The following is a 22,895-nucleotide window of genomic DNA, read 5'->3' as shown; positions in this document are numbered from 1 at the left end:
TACACTTGCCAATAAAACTTCATTAACACCAAAATTCAGATAAAAGATTCGTTTCAAATCAAACCCAAACAATAAGCATTTGTTCTCATTAACATGTATAAATAATCTCATAAAGAATGAATATTGTTTTGCAGCAAATCAGGATTCAGATATATCTTGCAAAGCTGTCTAAACACAACATCATCATCACCACCACAAGTAAACTGTTCTTAAAAATGAAACCAAAAACCTAAACACCAAAGAGACAAAAAGAGGAGATAAACTCACAAATGTATGTGCTCATCATACTCAAAACTCACCATAAAGCAATCTGCACAAAAATCTTCCAAGCTTCTCTTTTCAAGTATTTCCAGTAAGATGGTTCCAGAATGGGGACACCGGTCCAATCCAATGTGGCGAGCGCCTGTAAACCTTTTCATTATACAGTAGTTTATGCAAAAGATCAAGATCGATACTAGACAGCCTTTCCTCTGCAAAACCATGGATAGCACATGTTAAGTAATGAGAGTTCGGGTATTGAGTTAAGTGGAAGGTAGGAAACCTACGGGAAACATATCAATGGAGGATCGAACTCGGACTGGAACTTGAGTAGAAACTATGGTCTCCAAAGAATGTACAGTTTTTTGCCTGCATGCTTATACAGTATGGAGAAATCCGCGAACTTCTATGAGAAAGCTGTGCAGATTTTTTCTGAATCTCTGATAATTGGGACGGTCAAGATTGGACGAGAGATTGTTTGCGGTTATCAGAGACTGGAGCGCATTTGTTAGGCGAGATCTGAACATTTGGTTTGTCTGCCTTTCTATCAACTCATTTGCTAAGCTCTGCAAGAGATATGATTTGTACAGATATGAGAAATGAGACAGATCACAAACTAAATACAATTTTCTGTTCCAGGTATAATATGGTTAGAATTGTGGGTTATGGCAAATGGTTCATATTCAAGAATTTTGCAACAAATCTAATTGGTAAAAATATACTCCCTCCTGTCTACAAAAAGTGTGCTCGTTTTACTACTTTAGTTTGTCTACCAAAAGTGTACTCATACTATATTTTGTAAAAAAAGTCCAATCCCTTATTAAATTTCTACCAACTATTTTTCGATCTATTTGCACTATTGGCACTGACGACCCAACATATTACACAGTCTACTTTAATCAAAAAATTATATTACTAGCCCTATAAAAGTTCCGAGTTTTAACTTTAGGAGAAGTACAAGGACAACATTAAAATACCACTTTTCTTAATCTCCGTGCCCAAGAATTTAGAGCCCGCTTTTAAGGATCGGTACCACAGCTAACAAGGATCGGGAATCGGTATGTAAAAGTCTGATTCTTTTATCAATCATATAATGAGGACTATAATGGATCATCATGAGATATTGTAACTTACCTGATACACACTCTGTTCACAGAGTATCAATGGAAGGAGTGCATCTGCTGCAGAGGAAACAAGATCGACACTGCAACAAAAAAAGGTCCAGTGTTGCATATGTTAGTTTTTCCAAATACTTAAAATAGGACTACAAGATTGCATCATTCAGTCTTTTCTAAGGTACTGTCTCTGCTGTAGGACAATAATGAAAGTAATGAAACTGTGTAGTAGAAGATTCTTTTCCTTATGTACTCTATGAAAAGGAGTCCTTTTTCTTTCTTTTTTTCTTTTTTGTATTGCCTGCTCACCTATACTCATCAAAAAGGAGAAGCTGCAGCAATTTACGAAGGAATTGACTGAGGATGCCTTCATGAATTCTTCCATCGGTATCCTTACAGCTGGTGGTATTCGATCCCAACCCAACTTTACCAGCACTTACTTCTTTATAATGGAAGGATGCTAGTGCTTTTATAGCTTGAAGACACAAATCAACAACCTCAATGTCCTGATCACAGAAGAAATAAAAACAGGATATAGAAGCAAAGTGAAAAATCTTATAGGAACAAGTTACAGTTCTGATGCATCCGGAACTAGAAAAGATATTATACTATACATGCACAAATACCATAGATCTGGAGTTCAATCTACCTGGTGATGAAGACCAAAATCAAGTGTACTAAGTATGTGACTGAATGCCCCAATGTTCAGTTGTGAGACTATTTCAGGATACACCTCCAACATATGCGACAACAGTGAGAAATACTGCACCAAATCAACATAGTTTTATAAGTTCTGCAAACCCTAGCATGCCTTTTCCTCATAAGAAAAGGGGCTCACCCTATAGCAGAGTTTGGGGTACTTCAGCAGGTCCAAAGTAATCAAAGGAGCTACTATGTGAAGACCTGTATATACCACCTGCAAGAGAATGTCACCAGGACTATAACGAGATTCATCATAGAGGACTCCTCTTAAAAACCTCATCCTGGACATACCTGAGATATATTATTGCTGTATGATTCAACAGGTTCAGATGAAAAATCAACCTGTAAAAACATGTTTATTTCAGACATAGGGCATCACAAAAGACGCACTGTTGCAGCAGATGAAAGCGAGGGGAACAACTTAAGTAGGATGGAAAGGAAGAAAAAATCTGATCCAATATGAATAAATAAGTGAAAAGGTTACCAAATCTTTGGCGCATAAACTTGAAAGAAGTTGTAGAAGTGCTCGCAAATCCTTGTATTTATCTGCATCTGCTTCAGTATGTAAACTGCTTGACCGGCTAACTAAAATCTGAGGAAGGAATAAAATAGGGTCACTCTCCAATAAAGCCAAAAATAAAAAATAAAAATCAATGGGCTTATGGAGTAACTTTTGTTAAGATATTATAAGCTTGTAATCTTCATATTACAAAATTAGATTTCACTGAAGCAAAAACAAGTCTAATATTGACCTCTGTAAGTGTGTTGTTTTAAGGTTTGGATTTTATCATGCTTTTTTCCCTCGAAAACCATCAAATCACACCTATTTTTCATTAATATTTTACAAAAAAAAAAGCAAACATCACTCAAAACATCACATCAAACACTATTAAATTTTTACTAATTCCAAACCCCAATCCAAATCCAAGACTTCAAGGCAGGACACGAGACGGCTATGGTTACCAATTGGGGGGGGGGGGGGGGAAGGAACTTTCTATACATATCTAACTGGATGGCTAGGAGAAGAAAAGCAATTGGATGTCCGATGAGTATTTTGATTCCTATTGATATCAATCGGCATCCACGACCTTTTCAGGGAGAGCTAATGCTTGTTGGGTATTTTGGAATAACTTCTTTCAAAAGGGCTTCTCCTTCCTCAGTGACAATTGCCCTATGAAGACTCGCTTTCGCAAAGGAACAGACCCTAACTACCTGACCACCTCACTATTGTCTGCTGCCATCATTGTCTAGCAATTAGCTATTTGATCTCTGAAATATTGTCACTATAAATTTCAGCCAAGTGGAATCTTGTATGAATGCCTCTTAGGTAGCTAGCTATAAGAATGTCTCTGTTAGAACCAATTCTAGATGCAGGCAACAAATTAGTTTAAAATGAACATTTTTTTTCGTGAGTGATCACTAATTGTAACTATATAATTTGAGATCAAGCTGAGAATCAATTCTTTTATTTCTATAAAGGATAGGTGGTAAAATTAAAGAAATTATATAATAGATCATGGTTCCTAGATAATGGTCACTCACAAATAATATTGACAGCTAGGAAATTATAGAAAATTTAGAATTTAAGACTAGAGTGAACATAAAAACTGTTATTGATCTTAAATGTCTCAATGGAGGTTGGCAAGTCCAGCTGAAACAATAGTTTGTTTGTTTGTTTTTGAACATTTTCATATTTAGATTTACTAAGTGTTCTAGAAACATATCCTTGGCACTCCAAGAGTCTCAATTTGAATGTAGTTGATAATGCTGCCACTCCTCCTACAAGCTGCATGCCTAGTAGGTTATGCTATTTGTGTGGACATATCACTGAAAATGCAATAAACTCTTAACACCTGCACAGATATGCCCTTGTTCGTAACAATTAGAAAATTTAATCTCACAATCTTGCACTTCTTTTCATGAACATTAGAAGTGTGCACAAATGTTTGTAAGTAAATCTAGAACCAAAGCATTTACCTTGCCAATATTTTGGGATGAGTAAAGCTGAAACAATCGCATACAGAAATCAATGACAGCAGCTGTTTCTTGAGCTTCTAAGTAGATGATTTGACCCTCCACCCAAGTGGTAACATATTTGAGTAGAAGATAGACAACTACAGGCTTGAACAGTGGAAAATAAGACAACAAATTAGTCATCTTTTAGAATAAAAGCATAAAATATTTGGGGATGCTGGAAAAGCTCTCAAGTCCCAAGGAAAAAAAAAGGTTTATTGAAATATTATATTGTTAATAAACTTTTCCATAGAAGCAAAGCGTGCATAGCTCTAACAGTCCTTGGGCATGCCAAAATAAGGCCCAACAAATAAGAACAATGACGTTTTTCAACTATTAAGAGTTGAAAAAAAAAAAAAGTTCAAAACTGCAAGAGAATTATTAAGAGCTTTGTTTGATTGTTGTAATGAATAGTCTGGTGGTGTTATACACTTTTGTCCGCCTCATATGTTGGTCTGACAAGTGACATGCATCCATGAGCCTAGGTGTTTTCTTGAAATCTCTCTTTGTAATTTCAATAGAGATTTCTATAAAGATTTTTTAAGAAGAAATCATTGTATAATTCACACCTCATCTTTGTACGCTTGAAGAAAGATCAGAATAGGGTTCATCACTGAGATTCCCATCAGATAAATTCCCTTTTGTGTACAAGGTTCTGTGGCTCTGGAAACTCCACGAAGACGCTCCAACAAGCAAGTAACCTATCAAGGATCACGATGATGATGATGATGATATTCACTGCACATTTCTCTCCATATAGTAGTGAATGTTAGGGCATATGGAAGAAACTCACCAGAAAAATTATGTCAGGTTGTTGAGCAATGACTTTGAGATCATTCTTGCTTGACAGTTCCACCAAATAGGTTGTCATATGGCTTGTCAAACTTCCCATATACCTACAAACAAATGCAAACAAGATAAGGTTAGTTTAACAACAATCATAGACAATTGCCAAACTATACGAAACATGAAAAAAATTAACTGCCATAACTCACTGATTTGATTCTTCACTAGTTTTCATCCCAGAAGCTGATAAGGCAAGTGTCTGGGCTAAGGAGCGCTGACATAGAAAGAGAAAAAGGAGAGGAGAAACACATATGTGTGCATGTGTGTTAGACACACATAATAATGGCCTCTGAATATAAAATATAAAATGGTGTTTGTCTGAGTGACTGAAGAATGAAAGAAACCAATTATGTAATTGAGAGCATTTGGTCAGAAACTCTCAGTTATATCAATTTAATTATTATCTCACTACATCCAATTCACATATAATGCGTAGAAAGAACAGATATTTTTCATGTCCACTTATTAATTTAATTAAATCTAATTCCACACTAGATTATCATAAAAGGAGTTGATAAGGATAATTATGACAATGACAGTAGTAGGATCTTTACCTGATGAGCCGCATTTAATGAGAAAAATACTTTTTCATTAGCAAAAACAATTGCAAACTCACGCCATGAGTCCTGTATAAGTAAAAGGGTCACATATGTATCCACAGCAGAAATATGCAATAAATTATTTCCATGTAAATAAAAGATAGTAAATCTCTAGGTATCAAATAGAATTATGTAAATGTCCACCTATCCTCAGACATAACATATGAAAACTAACTTGGATTGAGGCTGAAAAGAGAGAGAGAGAAGTGCAAAAAAAAAAAAAAAGAATACAAAATATGCAGGTCTTAATTATAGAATAATTGCAATTAAGAAAATAAATTTCAATAAGCAGCACATCTTCGATAAGAAAATCACAATGAATAGAACAAACATATAAAAACTTTCGATAGTTATTAGTTGCTGTAAGACTATATAATATGTGATAATTATGCATATCCCTACCACCTTTAGCGTGAGATGGTCATTTAACATTAGTCATGGAAATTATATATATATATACATACATTGGAGTGTAAAAATGGATGTAGCATTCTAACCTATTTTGCTCCTTAATAATATATTATACTTTTACTATCCATAGAAAGACAAATTTTATAATTCTAGATAATATTGATGAATATATTTATTATTGGACCGATATGCTTCCTTATATAAAACAGATTCATACATAATAGATCTATAACTGAATTTAATTTCCCAAGTCAATAATTTGTATTATGCCGTCCAAGTTCGGCAGTCTCAGTGAAATTGGAAAAAGATTCTTAGCAAGAGTTCCCCATTCTATAAGATAATGGTTTAGAGATTTACAATTTTTCCTTTTTCCTTTTTTCTTTTCTTTTTCTTTTTCTTTTTCTTTTTTTTGAGAGAGCGAGACTTGTCCAAACACTTAAATAGTATAAATTTAAATAGTATAAAGTATCTTTATGACTTACTTTTCGTTGCAGCCAATTTCCATCCATTAAGATTGCATATATCATTTTATTTTGTGTAAAGCGATCATGGATATCTAGCAAAGACAAGTTGGGAAAGTAGCATTGTGATGTTGCAGTTCATTTCGCATTTATGCTACAAGTTGAACCTCAAAATAAGACGTTATAATATTCATTCGTATTTGAATGGCTTAGTACATCGATATGTTATATTCTATATACAATGCGAAGGAGATGCAAAACAAGATAAGCATAATCCCAGTGAAAACACATGAAATGCAAAACAAAAACATCAAACAGTTTTTAACTCAAAGGAGATGAAATGCAACTTACCAAGGTAACAAGGTGTGAAATAATATTTTTTCGCTTTACAAGTCCATGAATTAATTGGTAGCACGTGAGCGCCTGCAATGGAACAAATTATAAAGACTTCTACCATGTGCTATCAAACAATGAAATATTTACTTGTAACTGAATAAGATTGCAATACAGATGAACTCAAACACTTGCTGATAAATTTATCATAAGAGACTGCTGATTATATGTAGAACTTATGGGAAGTGACTGGATAAAAATCAAAGTGATACCAAAAAAGTAAAATAAGGAAACTTAAAATCCATAACAAGACATGGATTTAATACCTGCAAATCCTTCTCCCCTGGATAAGAGACAAGTGTAGTCAAAGAAATACGAATAATGATGTCTAGCACAATTTTTCCTTGATTATTCTCTCCACAAAAACTAAGCAACACATTAGTGGAGTGCTGGTTATAGCTGCCTTTGTTTCCTCTACTTTCTGCAGGTGGCATCAGGTAGGTTGCAGCCCATCTCGCCAGGAACCAGACAACAGCCTGAGAAAAATGTCAAAAGAAATTCACTGCCAGTCAACTATTACAAAACTCAAAAGACAAATGTCAAAAGAAATTCACTGCCAGTCAACTATTACAAAACTCAAAAGACAAATGTCAAAAGAAATTCACTGCCAGTCAACTATTACAAAACTCAAAAGACAAATGTCAAAAGAAATTCACTGCCAGTCAACTATTACAAAACTCAAAGGACACGTTCAAGGATATCCTTTTGAATGTTACATAATTTACCAATCAGTTGGCACAACAATCAATACTATGTTATCTTGTATTTTCGACGCCCTTTTCGCAATAAGCAATCTACAGTGAAAAGTTTGTTCCCGCACAAAAACATCATATTCAACTCAAACTCTACAAAACATCACCTCCAACAACTATTTTCCACCCAATTAAATTCAAATCCAAATCACAATCTAAAGCAAACACAACCAAACTTACTGTATAACAGTGAAATTACCAATAATTTCAGACCATTCACCAACAGATCAAAACACATGTAATTTTCCACAAGAAACAGCTATGTTAATGTTATCATGCATGACACATAATTGCAGATCTTGCCAGTTTGGAGTGATCCAAACATTTTCAATGAATTTTAAAATCCAATAATGGGCAGAATGAAGGTTAAATATTGGTTTTTGTGAACTTTGGCCCTTAATGCAACATCATGTCATAAAAACAAAGGGAAGGTACTGTATATGATTAAAATTTTGACAAACATAGGGGATTCATTTCTATGTGTCCCCTCCTTATTTTCAGCCACGTACCAAGAAGTGCAAACGCTTTGGCAGACCATTTAGAGAAAGGGGCTCGGGGTAGTTTTGATTATGCCCGGGGTAGTCCTTTTATAGTTTCTCAGCCAAACAGAAAGATCAACAAAACACCCTAGCTCCTCATTTCTATTCTCCTTCTAGCTCTTGTTTCTAGCCTGGTTTTCCAAGATGGTCTTAAATGAACAAGGAACACTTTATATTCATATATATATATATATATGTAAATATATATATATATATATATTGAATGCCAACAGCTTGAATAATGACTTGGCATCTTAGTTCCCATGGCTGAACTATCAGCTTTCAACACATTTCATTTCAGATGAGATAACAATAACAGTAACTTCTTAGATGTCCTGATCTATACTAGAAGAATTTTATTTTGCACATGGAAAAGAGGTATTTATTAATATCTAGTGTAGCACACACCCATCTAATTTGATACTCTGCAATCAAAATAGATAACCTGGAAGTGGTACTTTTGGTGTAAGATAACTTTGATTTACATGACAAGAAAACAAACTAGATTTCAGTTTTATTTAATTTTACAAAGTTTCAAAAACCCGCTATTTGCAAATTTGTCAACTGAGAGGGATGCATCCATGCCCTAGAAAATTTGGATGCAATGGATAGAAAACTAGGGGAAAAATATTATTTCATTCCGAGTGAAGAAAGGAAAGGGAAGTAGACATGTATATAGGTGTTTAGAAAATCTATCCTAACAAACTAAATCTAACTAAAATAGATATAAATATAGATATGAAACATATCTAAGATATAGATATGAATCTAACAATCTAATCTAGTTATGATTAAATAATAACTGACAAATCTAAATAATATTACTCAAAATATCTATCTAAAATATATTTCAACAAAATGCATCCTTAATATAATGGACTTGGTAATTGCTTCAATCAAAGGAGCATGATGATTGTGAATGGACAGAAAAGGTTGTGAATATTATCAGAAGAAAACAGCAGATAATGCAGCAATACATAGAAAAATAAATACTGAAATATAATGTATACCTCCATAAGTCGAGGACTAAAAAATGATGTTCTCAATTCAGGATCTAAACTTTGCTCAGCAAACCTTATAATTGAGCTGTACAAAAGCCAAAAATATAATTGGTTAAACCGTATTGAGTACAATAAATCCATCCACCAGCTAAATATATAAACAGAAAAACATCAAGTCCTGTAGTCTGACATGATTCCAGAAAGAGTACATGTGTTATATCATTAGGAAAAAATTTGCATGTGTACTTTTTCTTTTGTGTTGTCCTCATTCATAATTCAGTTTGACATAACAGCAACAAAAATGTTGCTTAGAATACAGCTTAATAAGAATTTAAGAGTATTGTATGGTATAAAGAATGACTCGCTCCTGATTCAATACATCAAGTAATAGAAACACAAGCACACTGGAAGACTGCATATTTATTAACCCCAACTTTTTAAAACCAATATCTTCTCATTGTATAGCAACAACCAAAGTGTGTTTGTTCAAGTCCTTGAACCTAACAAAAGATGATCCATCAATGCAAGGATATCATCTCCCCTCCATACCAAAAATATGAAGCTGCGTTAATATATGTTTTGGAAGTTTTTTAGAGTTTGGAAACTTGGGATGATTTAGAAATAGTAAAAAGTGGAGTAGAAAATAGTTGTTGAATGTGATGATATGAATAGAAAATACATTTTTTTATATAATATAGTAAATGAAAATTAGGTTTTGAATTTGATGTTTCTTAGTGAGAGAATTTGTTCTGAATAGTGCAAAATCAAATTTGAAAACACAAGTGAACAAAGAATGAGTAAATGGTGATTTTTGCGGAGTTATCAATGGAATAAAAGTAGGGGTACAGAGTTTAAGTGAGCACACTTAGCACATCACGTGTTTAGATTTATATACTTATTTGGAGGAAAAAAACTACTTATATGAAAATTATAAGGACCATATAGGCAATGAAATCCAAGAGGTACAGGAGATAATATAGGGTGCCAATCTGGAAGGAGGGTTCATACAGATGCATTCAAAATGAAAGATCAGCATATCTTCTCACTCCTCAGTTCGCAAATAAATATGCCTCATTTGCGCGTAGCAGGAGATGTGCTCAAAGGATATGGAGGGGCATTGTGCAATAAGGTGGCAAGGTTATTGATCTCCAAACTCAACTTCCATTTGAGAATCAAAAGTTTTTTTTTTCTTTTTTTCCGCTTCCAATAGAGTGGAGTATCTCAACAAAATTTAACCTGGGAATCAGAAACTGGTATTATAAACAAAATCCAACAATGGAACTTACCCAGAAAGTATGACAATCGGATGCTTATCCACCTCCACAATGTTTGTATAGTGGCTTTCTATCTCAGTTGGCACCTGATATTCCATATTGTAACAAATCAGAAATCATTAAACCCACACAATTTCCCCCCCTAGAATCATATAAATGAATATGAAGCTGATAAGCATCTAAAACATCAGTATATGCTTGCACAGATGCATGATATGTTCTTACGCATAAACACAACTTATAATTCATGGGCAGGCGCAAAAACAGTACCATGGGGCTTGTGCATCCAAATATTTTGATGACTGAACTATTTATTAGTGAAAAAGGTGAAATGAAGGGGGAAAATCGCATAGAAGAAACGCTGAAAGTTTGATCTTTTGCATTAATAGTTAAAAAGATAAATATTCAAAAAAGAATGTGGTAAAAAACATCAGGAGCAGAAGATATATTTCAAAGGATATGGACAATGGCTGTATGAGAAATGAAAACTAAAGAATCAAATTGTCATAAAGTTGACACGCCAGCATAAAATATCACTAGAGGCACCCCAAGTAAAGAGAATGGAGGAAATTTAAAAAACTAGAAATTAGAGACGATGAATAGACAAACAGCAAACAGGATGTTCCATGTTGGGGAACGAAATGCATGCATGAAGCAGAACTGAGAGGAAGAAATATTAAAGTTACTGTGTAGAGTTCTATTTCATGAACCAAAGAAAATGAAATGAACATAACATTTCATTACCATAGGGGTTTCACCCTGTCCTTCATCAGCCAAAACATGCCCGATTATGAGTAAAAGAGAATAAATTTCTTCGAGAGTTTCAGTTGGATCATTTTTGCCTCTGCCCTACATTAGCATAAAAATTATTATTAATGAAGTTGAAGATAAAATAAGTAGTGGCACTAAAAGAACCAGAAATTGCATGAGAATCCCAGATCAAGAAAGCAATTTATGCAAGATAACGGCAATGATTACTAAACCAAAATACAAAAAGAGAATCTGAGACCAAAATAGCGGCATAGGGTTTATGAACAACTACCCCATCTAATAGGAACAGAGTGAAAATGATTAACAATTACTTGTGTGCAAAGGCAGATCTGCATTCATAATTCAACTATCTCATAAATGTAGTATTTAAAACAAAAGATTGAATAAACATGAACATGTTATAAAATATAATTCTGACTTAACAAGCATATTGTGTAGATATTCAGTAGGAAATGTGTTAGGTCCCTAAAGATGATTACAGTGCATAATTAGGAACTCTGAGCCATGTCCAAGAATGCTATATTGTGGCAAGCACTTGTAATTGGAAACATAGTGTAAGCTGCTTGGGTGCATGTCCTTAATGGATATGGCACTGGACATACCATTTTGCTATTTACTTCTCCTTAGGGGAGTTTATTCTTGTTTGCAGGTTTTGTTAGTCTTTCTACCCATGTGGCTTATAGACAGTTGTAAATAAGAGTTTAGAATGACTAAATGTCAATTGAAACGTGGGGCCTCTGGACAATCCTATCTTCTTGTTTGGTTGTAATTCTTGCAGTCCGTGTGTGATCATCTACCACATGCTCCCTGGATGACTTCTGTTATCTCTTATGTTCTAGTTCTCATCCTAATATAAAATTCCCTTTTCTTTCTAAAAGCACATGAATGATGAATCAAATCACTTTTGTCTTTTATAAGCCATGAAAGAGCTAGCAATTGTTTGTATCTCATCATATATTTTAAGAAGATAATGGCAGAAAGGTGCAGTAAGGAAAATTTTTCTGAAAAAAGTTATGAACCATGTAAAATTCAAGTGGAACTGTAAATTTTACATAATGTACACAGCACAGTATGAGTAAATATCAATTAATAGAATACCTGATGAAGCTTATTAATACGCTCTGAGAAAAGTTCGGTGAGAAGAGGGATTGCGGTCCCTAAAGCCGTTCGAGCAATTAGAGCATAAGAGCTAAGCCTTTCATCCATAGCTACAAGACAGCGTGATTAAAGTATAAAACAATTACACACACAATAACTGGTAGTGTTCATGGGAAAGCTTGATGAAATTAGACTATGTGCAATTTACCAGAAACAGAAGCATGAATGTACTCATCATATTCATCCTCATCGTTAAAGGCTGATGCTGATGCAGCTATTTAGAAAACAATAAGCACAGTGAATACCCAGAAGAGAAATAATATGAGCAATATGAGATGAACATAAGGACTTGCCCTTCAGCTCAGATTCTACAATCAATGCAAAGAGATTGGCTGCTGCACTGATGGCTTCAGGTGGAAGTGAATGATTACGTCCACTACCATCCAACTGTTTAGTCAAGCAGCATGCACCACATAAAATTCACATTAAACACAAACACAAAATATTGCCAAAACTGAACAGAAAGATTGATGTTAAATACTAATTAGAGACATTATTAGTGTTAGGTAGGTTTGTAATCTACTAGATTTGAGAGTTACTAGGTATGTGTTCTTGTGTTTGTGTGTATGATTTTGGTATGTTTGAGATGAAATAGTATTTGTATGTGATGTTTTGTATGGACATATGGATGTTGAATGCAATGTTTTTTAAGGGAAGTTGAGAGATTGAATAGTAGAAAACATTAAAAAAAAAAAAAGGTCCCTAGGTGTGAGTTACTAGGCAGTAGGTTTGATTCATCTCCCTTTCCATCTCTAGATTGCCTATAAATACATGTGTCATACTGTCATGTATTGTAAAGCAAGGAAAAAAGATAATACAATCTTCTCCACATCTTTTTTACATCTCATAAGTCATAACATTTGATACCCCATTCCATGACTTAAAAAACAAAAGGACAAAAAGAAGGGGTCTGTTTGGTTGTGTTTAGTTTCCTCCAAAACAAAGTAATAGGGATGCTAATGTAATAAGGCTTAAAGCATAATTCAATAAGGATTAACATAGGGGATATAAGCCCAAACACCTACATACCGTAAGAAGGGTTATCCAAGTATCCAGTAAGATGTCCCGCGCCACCCAACTCCACGTCTCTTCTTCCGTGTGATTTTGCATGAGATCTTTGATTACTTCACACATTAGGGCCGATAATAAAGCAATTGTGCCATAAGGCCTGCGCATGAAGTTATAAACTCAATTTCAATGAAAACAACACAAAAAAATATTCCTTTTGTACCATCCAGGGTGTCCAGAAGCCATAAATACTATCTATCTCAGTTCCTAACAGGCTTAATATTATCTACTTCCACAAAGATGGAATGTTTTAAATCCATGCCACTTCGGTTTCATACAAGCAGCTATGGAATCTTAAGATGCTCATTCAAACATTTGATAGAGTATTATAGAGGACCTTCCTTTTTTTCTATTTATTTATTTTTGTCAGAACTATATAATTAAACAGCTGGATAATATGTACCAGTAGGATATGACCTACCTAAAAGATTTCAACAGCTGATCAAAGACAACTGGGGTAGTCACTGTTGCCACATACATCAGGGCACGACAGCCATCCAGCATTTCACTGAGAATTTTGAATCAGCCACATATCAAACAAATGGATAAAGAAAAACACTGGGCATTAAATGCCCTTACCTTTCACTTTTTCCAGAAATTATTGCTTTTGCAACAGCATCAGGAGGTTCAATCCATTGTACAATTCCAGCTAGCAGTTGCAGAAGGTATTGCCTTTGCATGTGCCCACCGTCTAAATTACAAAGCAACCAGTAGTACATAAAACACAAGAATAAACGCTTCGTTAAACAGCAATTCCTTAAAGATGGTAAAGGGGAGTAAAAGATGGCAAAAGATCAGAGAGATGGCAAGCATGAACGAGTTTGTTAAGGAATGTGTCGACAGGGTCAAGTCTAAAAGACCAGTCAACATTACAGAGGCAGGGATTCTTTGTCCTCTGCAATTACCATATATTTTAAGTGGCATGGTGCAACCAGCATCACAATTCCCAAGAGGAAAATAAAACATGGTGTTACAGTGGGGGAGATAGCTTCAATAGTTAGCAAACAAAGACAAGTCGTAAAAGCCACAACCACTGCCGAATGTAAACTGTAACTCTAAGTTTTAAGCTTATTACGTCTTTGGTTTTCCCTGTGTTTCTATCCGCATTGTAATCTTTTCCTTCTCCTACTATATATATGCATATAGACTCTTTCTCTCAAAAAAAAAAAAGACTTATAATGCAACATGTTAAAACATAGTAAAAAGAATCAAAATAACAAAAGTTGTCAGTAACTGCTAACCATCACAAAAAACAAATTATCACAGTTGTCAAGATACTTAGCAGGATAAACTTATGTGATAATAATCATTTCATAGCATGTAAAGAAATAAAATGTACCTGATGGAAATACACTTCCTGTTAAGGAGCAAAGTTGCACTATAAGTTTTCGAGCAGAAACTGCAAGAGGGCAATCAAGCCAGTATCCATCACTGGAAAAATTTTGCCGTAGTGCAGAATAGAAGTTCAAAAGCCATCCAACTTGACCACTTGAAATCAACACATCAAGCCAGGCAGGACCAGGCTGCAGACAGCACACAAGAAGATACAACAAAAATCAGTCCCCAAAAATTCCATAGTGTCATTCAAATACAAATGTGTAAATACATAAGCTATATATGACGAATGCGTTGCAGGTTCCATAGGGAAATTTGTAAATAACCTCATTACAAACTTTAAACAAGATTTAGACAAATTGTATAAGAATGTGAACGAACACAAGCAAGTAAAAAACCATTCAAGAAAATGCAAAAATCAAGCTCAGAAGAAGGATGGAGAGGGAGGCCAATTAATCAGGATTGGAATTGAGCTGGCACAACTCAGCTAAAGTACACGAACAAATTGGTTTGGACTCAATTGTGGAGGAGTATGAAGAACAATTTAACAAAGACAAGCATGTATCTATCAACTACTTTGCAAATTACAAATGTTATTGTCATCACTTACCCGCACCAAGTTACATTCAGTCCTTCTAGGTGAGTCACTATCTTGCTTAATTTCATCATAAAAAACATCCATCCCTCTTTTTGAATTCTCAGCAGCACCCTTGCCTCGGAAGTCCCAGTTCAGGATTTGAAGCATAAAACGAAGTGCCACTGAACAGACTTTGGCTTCAGGTATTTCAGAAGTGGTCCCAATAATTTTATTTGACACACTAAAGGCAGCATTTTGCACCCAACAGTAGAATGCCTGCAATTGTGAGAAAGACAACGAATTAATGCTCAACAACAAAGAATATATCTCAATGGGAAATTCTACTTCAGTATAATAGACTAATAGTAACCATCATTTGAAGTGTAAAAGTTAGTTATAGTAGTAACCTTATGTGAATGTGAAGTTTCAGTTCCGAATAATAGTAACCATCATGCAAATGTAACATTCAGTTATAGTAGTAGCCCTAGTGTAAATGTGAAATTTTAGTTCAGTATAATAGTAACCTTCATGTAGTCCTGTTCTAGAGATATTCGACACTGCTCGTGGAATTCTCTAGGAAGGTCCATAGCACTGGATGTGGATGGTGAAAATTCAGATACCTATTGGATAGTAACACAAACATAGAATGAACAAGGCAAGTTCACAGGACACCAATTTTAGGGTACAGAAAATTGGGTAGCACTGCAGGCAATATTTGATGAGGAACTTCAGGTATACCAAAGCTTCTAGAAAATTGATTCCAACAAACTGCACATCCAAACCATGACTCCCATTGACTGCTTGTTGCACCTGCAAAATAGTAGTATATAGTTGTGACATGCAAAATAAACAATCTTAGAAAGACTAACACAACCAAATTTTCTAGTTAGTCTTTTAACTTCGAAGTCATCAACTTTCCCTCAAAGACAAACAGAAGAAAAGGAAACCCCTTGATATGACTGTGCGATTATATGTGAAGATATCTACGGCCACCTCTCTTGAGGCTCAGATGATTGACATTTGGTAACTAGTGGTCAAGCATTTACCTTTCTGTTGATGATGAAAAAAAAAGTACCAATATAGTTATATCTTCGAAATAGGTATTGCAAATAACTTTTCATAATTAGTACTTCTCTTTTCAAAAGAAGGAAAATGTGGCACCAACTTCAAGCTTTTAAGGCCTCTTAAAGAAGATAAAATATTGTACATGATGCTATTAGATATATAGGGTAATTAAGTATATACTCAATACTTTTATGTATATAATGTTCATCAGAACAAGAAATATATAATTTAAACACACCGTCACCACAGCATAAACTAACAAATATAAAGCCAAAACAAAAGCAGAAAAGCCCAAAAAATTATAAACACTATAACTATTAGTTTGGTCGCTAAGTCACTTTTCTCATTTTTTTCTACTATTCTAAATTCTCACAACTCTCTATAAAATACATTGTTTCCTCTCACAAAACATCACATCCAAAAACGTCACCAACTAAACAGACCCTAAATTTTCTTTTTCTCTTTATGATATGCTAGCAGAGAAATTACAGCCAATTAAGATCTTCTATTGAGAACATGTAAACCAAATTACCAATATCAAAACCAAAAGCACCAACCAATAGTTTAATTCATCAATAGCACACATGGATTACAAAACTATGTAAGTTCTGGTCATTATTACCTGAAGGAAGAATGCCTCCTTCTCTGTAGCTGGAAAATCTAGCCTACATTAAATTGTAGAAATGAAAATTTATTACATCTTTCAACTGCAACCATTTATAACTATCTGTAACTAAACAGTATCAAATGTAAGATCTTCAAATAAAGAAAACGAGAGTGCAAATAGACTCTTCATATTTATGCATATTTTTTATAGAGGACAATTCAGGAAGAAAATCTGATTTTTATATTACGGATCAGAGAATAATAGACATAAAATTGTAAACCAATAGTCATGAATGTTTCAAATTGTTTTTTACCATAAAACCAAATCAAGTTGAGATACTTGCTCCAAGAAGAGAATGTGAAAAAACTGACCACATAATACACTACAAACCGTCAATGGAACTTTAGGGTGTGTTTGTTTGGGGGTTTGGATTTTGAATTGGGATTTGAATAGTAAAAATTTTGAATTAGAATAGTTGTATGACATCTAGACGGGTGGTTTACCCTTGGCAATGTGGGTAAAGCTTAAGTGAAATTTACCATCCTCTTTTCAGCAATTGAGCAGCCACAGATGCGACCTTAACTAGGACAAAACCCTCAGGATAATCGGCATGTTTCATGATATAGCATAAACAGAAACTGCGTAAGATGACAAAAAAAAAAATAATCAGATGAGAATACCAAAAAAAAACAAAAAAAAAAACACATACACACAAGAAAGAGGTTTGAAGCATAACATGTTTCATCCAAACTTCACGCATAAGTACTGTGAAACAGTAAACTAATCAGACCACCAATACCCTGTGCTTAAGCACAACTCCAGGCTAATACTTATGAAACTGCACACATCGGCAACTCCCAAATCAGTTGAACAACTGCTTGATTCAGAAACCATGAGAAACTGATAGGGCTTAACTAAAAAGGAATTGATAACAATGTATTTAACGAGTTTAATTCCCTGGTTGAAGCAGTATAGACAAAGTGGTTCTTTGTCTTGGGATGCCAAAGTGAATTAGAAAGAAAGTCCATAAGAATAAGAGCACTCGCATTGAATAATTTATGTCAAGATCACTGGACCCACCTACTGTGCTCAGCAAAACAGATGCATAGAGATCATCAAAGAGTACTGTGTGCATAAACAGTAAGAATGGTATTGTATTCAGTTAAAGAATGGCCAGAATGCTAAATGGCAGAGCAATCAATAATTGATTTTTGTATTTTGTTTCTTCTTGGAAGTGATTAGATTCTCCACTCAAGAAATTGTAAAATAATACACACACACACACCTAAGAATAGGTAATAAAGAAGTTACTTGTGAAGTTACCTGATCAACCCCTTCCGGTCATCAGCCTCCAAAAAACTCCATTCTCTTATGGCTGCATCTTTAATAGCTCGAGCAGCCTGAAATCTTGCATTTGCGATTCGAGAATTTTCTGAAAGATGTTGTTATTTTAGCAAGAGATAATATTGCTTCATCACAAAAGCAAGTTGGTAAAGTAAAATTCTTCAGCAAATATGCTAGAAACCACATGCGCTAAAGATAAAATGTGTTCATCTGTTAGGTAAAAATCACATGCCAATTTTAGTTTAAGCTAATCACAACCAGGCCAAAACCAGGAGTAAACATAAATACCCAAATAAATATTAATAACAGCCCTAGAAAATTCTGACGTAGATTAGACAGCTGAAAATCTAAAAGTGCACAGACTAACAGAAAATCAAACATGAATACAGGCTTAAAGGCAAAGCCGTTTGATGGTCCCAATCAAAATATGCATGACACAAAAATAATGAAATAAAAGAGCACATTCATGAGTCTGAAATTCAACACAATAATTGAAAATGATGTGCTCTGTCTCTAGGTAACAAATTAGTAAAAGCATGATAAGCAGCACTTTGCTACAACAGTATGTCTTTGTAAAATATCTTGCCATGTGCATGGACATGCTAAGCTTCCTAAAACAATTTCTTGCCAATATAAACAGCATCTCATAAGTTTAATGCAAGCATACCTAGAATGAATTGACATGTCTGGTAGGGACTTGGTGACTGGCCTAATGACAATAAGGTGGCTTCGGCAGCTGGATTGCCATGCATCTGCTTAGTTTCCCATACATTTCAGTACGTATATGTCCCCCGTCCCCCGACGAAGAAAAATAAACATAATAATAATAATAATTAAGATGGAGACTTTATAGTTTGCTACTAATATGTCAAACAAACTAAATTACAGTGTCTACTTTTCCATTTTCGTCTGTACCACTTATTCTCTAGCTTTCCATTTTTGAAAAAAAAAAATTATACACTTTAATCTCATTTTAATTTTTTTAATTTGTAATTTATTTAATTTTAATTAGACTAATTAGTTATCTTAATTTTAATCTAAAACTATTTTCATTATAAGATACTTATTTTTACTAATATATTTTTAATTATTTAATAATTATACTCTTCCTAGATTATTGTTGTCTATAGTAAATGGACATTTTGAGCCTTTATGAATTTGTCTAGGATATAAAGGTCAAGAATGACTATACAAATAAATTCCAAGAAACAAATCGTGTCAAGGGCATAATTACAATACATCCTCACGAAAAAAAAAAAAAAAAACTCCCACGAGCATTCAGGATTATGTCAGATTTTTTCATGTGATGTTCTTCAGTTAATAGGACAGCATCAAATACATATGAAAAATGAACTTCAACATCAAACCCGCCTCAATTTAGGCGGAGCTTATATATAAATCCAAAAACATAGCAGTAGCTAGCCCTAATCCAACTTCACCGATCGGAAAATGATATATATGTGTGTGTGTGTCAATTTGGATTCAATCAGCGCCGCATCCAGTGCCCCAAATCAAATCAAAATTATAGTGTAGAACTAAAACGACGGGGGTTTGGGTATGGGAGTAGGAGCAAAACAAGCGTGTAACGGAAATGGAATGATTAAAGCACCTGAATGGAAGTGCAGGCCATCTCGATGGCTTGCATAGTGGCTTGGAGGTGAGAGAAATCCGGTGGGCCGGGATTTCCGGGATTGGCCTGCTCAATCATCGTCATCCAAAGTCGACGGAGAGGGAAGGAATCGCGGAGGAGGAGAAGTGAAGAACCCTGTTATTTGGATGCTCTGTTTTTAGATAGTTATATTATTGGTGTGTTTGATTTTTATTTTCGAATGGGAAAAAAATCAAAGTTAGTATCATTGGTAAGAAAAAGTGTATATAATTTTAATTTTAATAAAAATTCGTTAATTTTAATTACATTTAAGTATTAAATTGTTGTTTTTTAATATTAAATGTTTAGTTTTGATTGTATTTATTTATGTGTGTTTATTTTGATTTGGTTTGAAAAATTTTGTTTCTTGTGTAATACTTCGTTCATGATAATTAATAATTATTAATGAAAATAATAAATATATAATAAAAATAATTTTATGTTAAGATTAAAATAATTAATTATATAATTAAAAAATTATAAAGTCATAAATTTAATATGGGATTAAAATGTATAATTATTTTTCAAAAAATAAAAATGACAGAATAAGTGGGATAAACAAAAATGAAAATATGGACACAATAAACGGATATATTATTAAAATAATATTTTATAATATATTTTATAAAAAAATCATATATAATTTTTTAGAAAAACATATAGTCAAAATAATACTCTCTTCGTCCTATATAAAAAGTGTTATATATAAATACATTTGTACAAAAAAGTATAAATAAAAATACTCCCTCCGTCCAGCAAAAAGGGTGGCGTTTGTTTTTTACACGTAGATTTTTTAATATTAGTATTATATTGGATTGTAATAAAAAAAACAAAAACAAAAACAAAAGTACCCTATTAGTATGGTGTAATATACAAGTAATGGCATTTGTGTAATATATTGTATGTTGAAAGTGTATTTATTATGTAAAGTAGATAATACAGTTACTAAATTAGAAAATATTGTTTTGGAACGGACGAAAATGGAAAATAAAAAAGGGTAACCTTTCAATGGGATGGAGGGAGTATAAAAATATTTTTAATATTTGGTACAATAATGAAAATGATAAATGTAACTCTTAAGCGGAGGGTGGTAATATATTACCATAAAAATAATTATCCAAAACATCTTTATAATTTATATATAAATATATTTCAACTCAACAATTTTTTTTAATTCTTATCAAAATTTCAAAACTATCTATATAAACGGAGGACTTACCTGGGTGTGTTCATTTCTAAAATTTTGGTTTTGAATAGTAAAATTTTGAATTGAAATAATTTGAGGTAATATAAATATATATTGATATGATATTTTGAATATAAAATTTAATTTTATTGTAATATAATAAATAAAAAATAGGTGTTTTGATTAGATTATTTGGAAGAAAAAACATTTGAAATGGTAAAATTCAAAATCACACTAAATAAAGATATAATAAATAATAAAGATAACATAAATAAAATAATAAAAAACACACTAAATACATTAAGAGTGTGTTTGTTTGGGGGTTTGGATTTTGAGTTGGGATTTGAATAGTAAAAATTTTGAATTTAAATAGTTGTATGATGTGATATAAATAGGTGTTGATGTGATGTTTTGAATGTAAAATTGATTTTTAGTATAATTTAAAAAATAAAAAATAAGTATTAGGGTGTGTTTGTTTGGGGGATTGGATTTAATATCCACTATTCATCCCATTTTTTCCTAAAAAAAACATCAAATCAAACACTTATTTTTTATTGTTTATATTATACTAAAAATCAATTTTACATTCAAAACATCACACCAACACTTATTTATATCACATCATACAACTATTCAAATTCAAAATTTTTACTATTAAAATTCTACCTCAAAATTCATACCCCAAACAAACACACCCTAAGAAAAAAAATAAAATACATTAGCAAAAAACACATTGATTTTTATTTTTTTATTTTTCTTTTTTTTAAAGTATAAAAACATTAGTAATAAAGAACAACTCCGAAAGTCTCCTTCTAAATTAAGCATAACCTAATGGGGTGTTTGGCAAATAGTTTTTTTAAGACCTTTTGGCTTATTGAACAATTTTTAGCTATTTGACCAGTCAAAAAAACTAATTCAGGTGTTTGGTAAATTAGCTTTTTGTAATAGCTTTTTGGACCCAAAAAACTAATTTCTGAAAAGCTAACTTATCCAACGTTTTGAAATAATTTTTTCTGTAAAAAAAAAAAATAATTTATTCCTTGTATGCCCTTAAAAATTTATTATGCATTTTACACAAATAAATATATTTTGATTATTTATTAATTATATTAGAATATTTCATTATAATATAGTTTTATTTTTATAAATTTAAAATAATTAATGTTTATATAAAAATTATTTTAATTGTAAAATATATAAATTTATTAAAATCAAAAAAAAAAATAGAAAATATAAATATTAATAATTTATCTTTATATTAAAAATACACTATATAAATTTTATACTAAAAATAAATTAAATATATTAAATTTATTGAAATTATAAATATAATAAACTAATCGATAACTAACATAATATATATATACACGAAAAATTTATTATTTTATATTTTATATCATTTTCAATAGGAAAAACTATTTATATATTTTAATAAAAATATATTATTTTTTAAAAATCTAACTGTAATAAAAATAAATACTTTTATAGTAACACTTTTACAATTTTCAATAATTAATAACAAAAAATTTTAAACATTCTAAACTCAAAAGAACATAATCGAATATATTAGAAACATTTTACATATAATCAACTAATATGAAACAATTGTTTTACCAAACATCAGCTAATTGAATTAGCTATCACCTAATTGAATTAGCTATCACCTAATTGAATCAGTAACAACAAGCGTTTGTTCGAGAGTTTGGATTTTGAATTGAGATTTGAACAGTAAAAATTTTGAATTTGAATAGTTGTACGATGCGATATAAATA

The 22,895-nt window shown here is 32.6% G+C and overlaps 1 protein-coding gene across 6 annotated transcripts; it reads right to left on the bottom strand.

The window, feature by feature from the left end:
- Positions 1 to 67: 67 nt before the first annotated feature.
- LOC127241331 (uncharacterized) lies at positions 68 to 20,092 on the bottom strand. Of its 6 annotated transcripts, none has more exons than XM_051260323.1 (33): positions 19,899 to 20,092; positions 18,957 to 19,041; positions 18,269 to 18,377; positions 17,485 to 17,583; positions 16,961 to 17,003; positions 16,012 to 16,083; positions 15,798 to 15,893; positions 15,307 to 15,549; positions 14,701 to 14,884; positions 13,941 to 14,052; positions 13,783 to 13,869; positions 13,323 to 13,461; positions 12,587 to 12,680; positions 12,442 to 12,507; positions 12,234 to 12,343; positions 11,109 to 11,213; positions 10,377 to 10,450; positions 9,100 to 9,175; positions 7,065 to 7,274; positions 6,757 to 6,828; positions 5,489 to 5,560; positions 5,084 to 5,148; positions 4,882 to 4,984; positions 4,658 to 4,789; positions 4,053 to 4,196; positions 2,560 to 2,667; positions 2,367 to 2,417; positions 2,212 to 2,289; positions 2,023 to 2,136; positions 1,683 to 1,879; positions 1,393 to 1,462; positions 546 to 824; positions 68 to 470 (listed from the first exon to the last, which is right to left on the bottom strand). In XM_051260323.1, the coding sequence occupies exons 1-32, from the start codon at positions 20,001 to 20,003 to the stop codon at positions 636 to 638; spliced, it is 3,504 nt and encodes a 1,167-aa protein (XP_051116280.1). In that variant the 5' UTR covers positions 20,004 to 20,092; the 3' UTR covers positions 68 to 470; positions 546 to 635. The 6 variants fall into 6 exon arrangements, with proteins under 6 accessions (XP_051116280.1, XP_051116281.1, XP_051116282.1 ...); XM_051260324.1 differs by having other exon boundaries at positions 18,957 to 19,025; positions 19,899 to 19,998; XM_051260325.1 differs by lacking the exons at positions 68 to 470; positions 546 to 824; positions 1,393 to 1,462; ... (2 more) ...; positions 2,212 to 2,289; positions 2,367 to 2,417 and having other exon boundaries at positions 4,053 to 4,189.
- Between the last annotated feature and the right edge of the window lie 2,803 nt (positions 20,093 to 22,895).

The sequence above is a fragment of the Andrographis paniculata genome, unplaced genomic scaffold, assembly GCF_009805555.1.
Source record: "Andrographis paniculata isolate CXL003 unplaced genomic scaffold, ASM980555v1 Contig82END, whole genome shotgun sequence".
Lineage (NCBI taxonomy): Eukaryota > Viridiplantae > Streptophyta > Magnoliopsida > Lamiales > Acanthaceae > Andrographis > Andrographis paniculata.
Note: the sequence above shows the minus strand (reverse complement) of the source record. Positions and strands in the feature narration are given on the sequence as shown.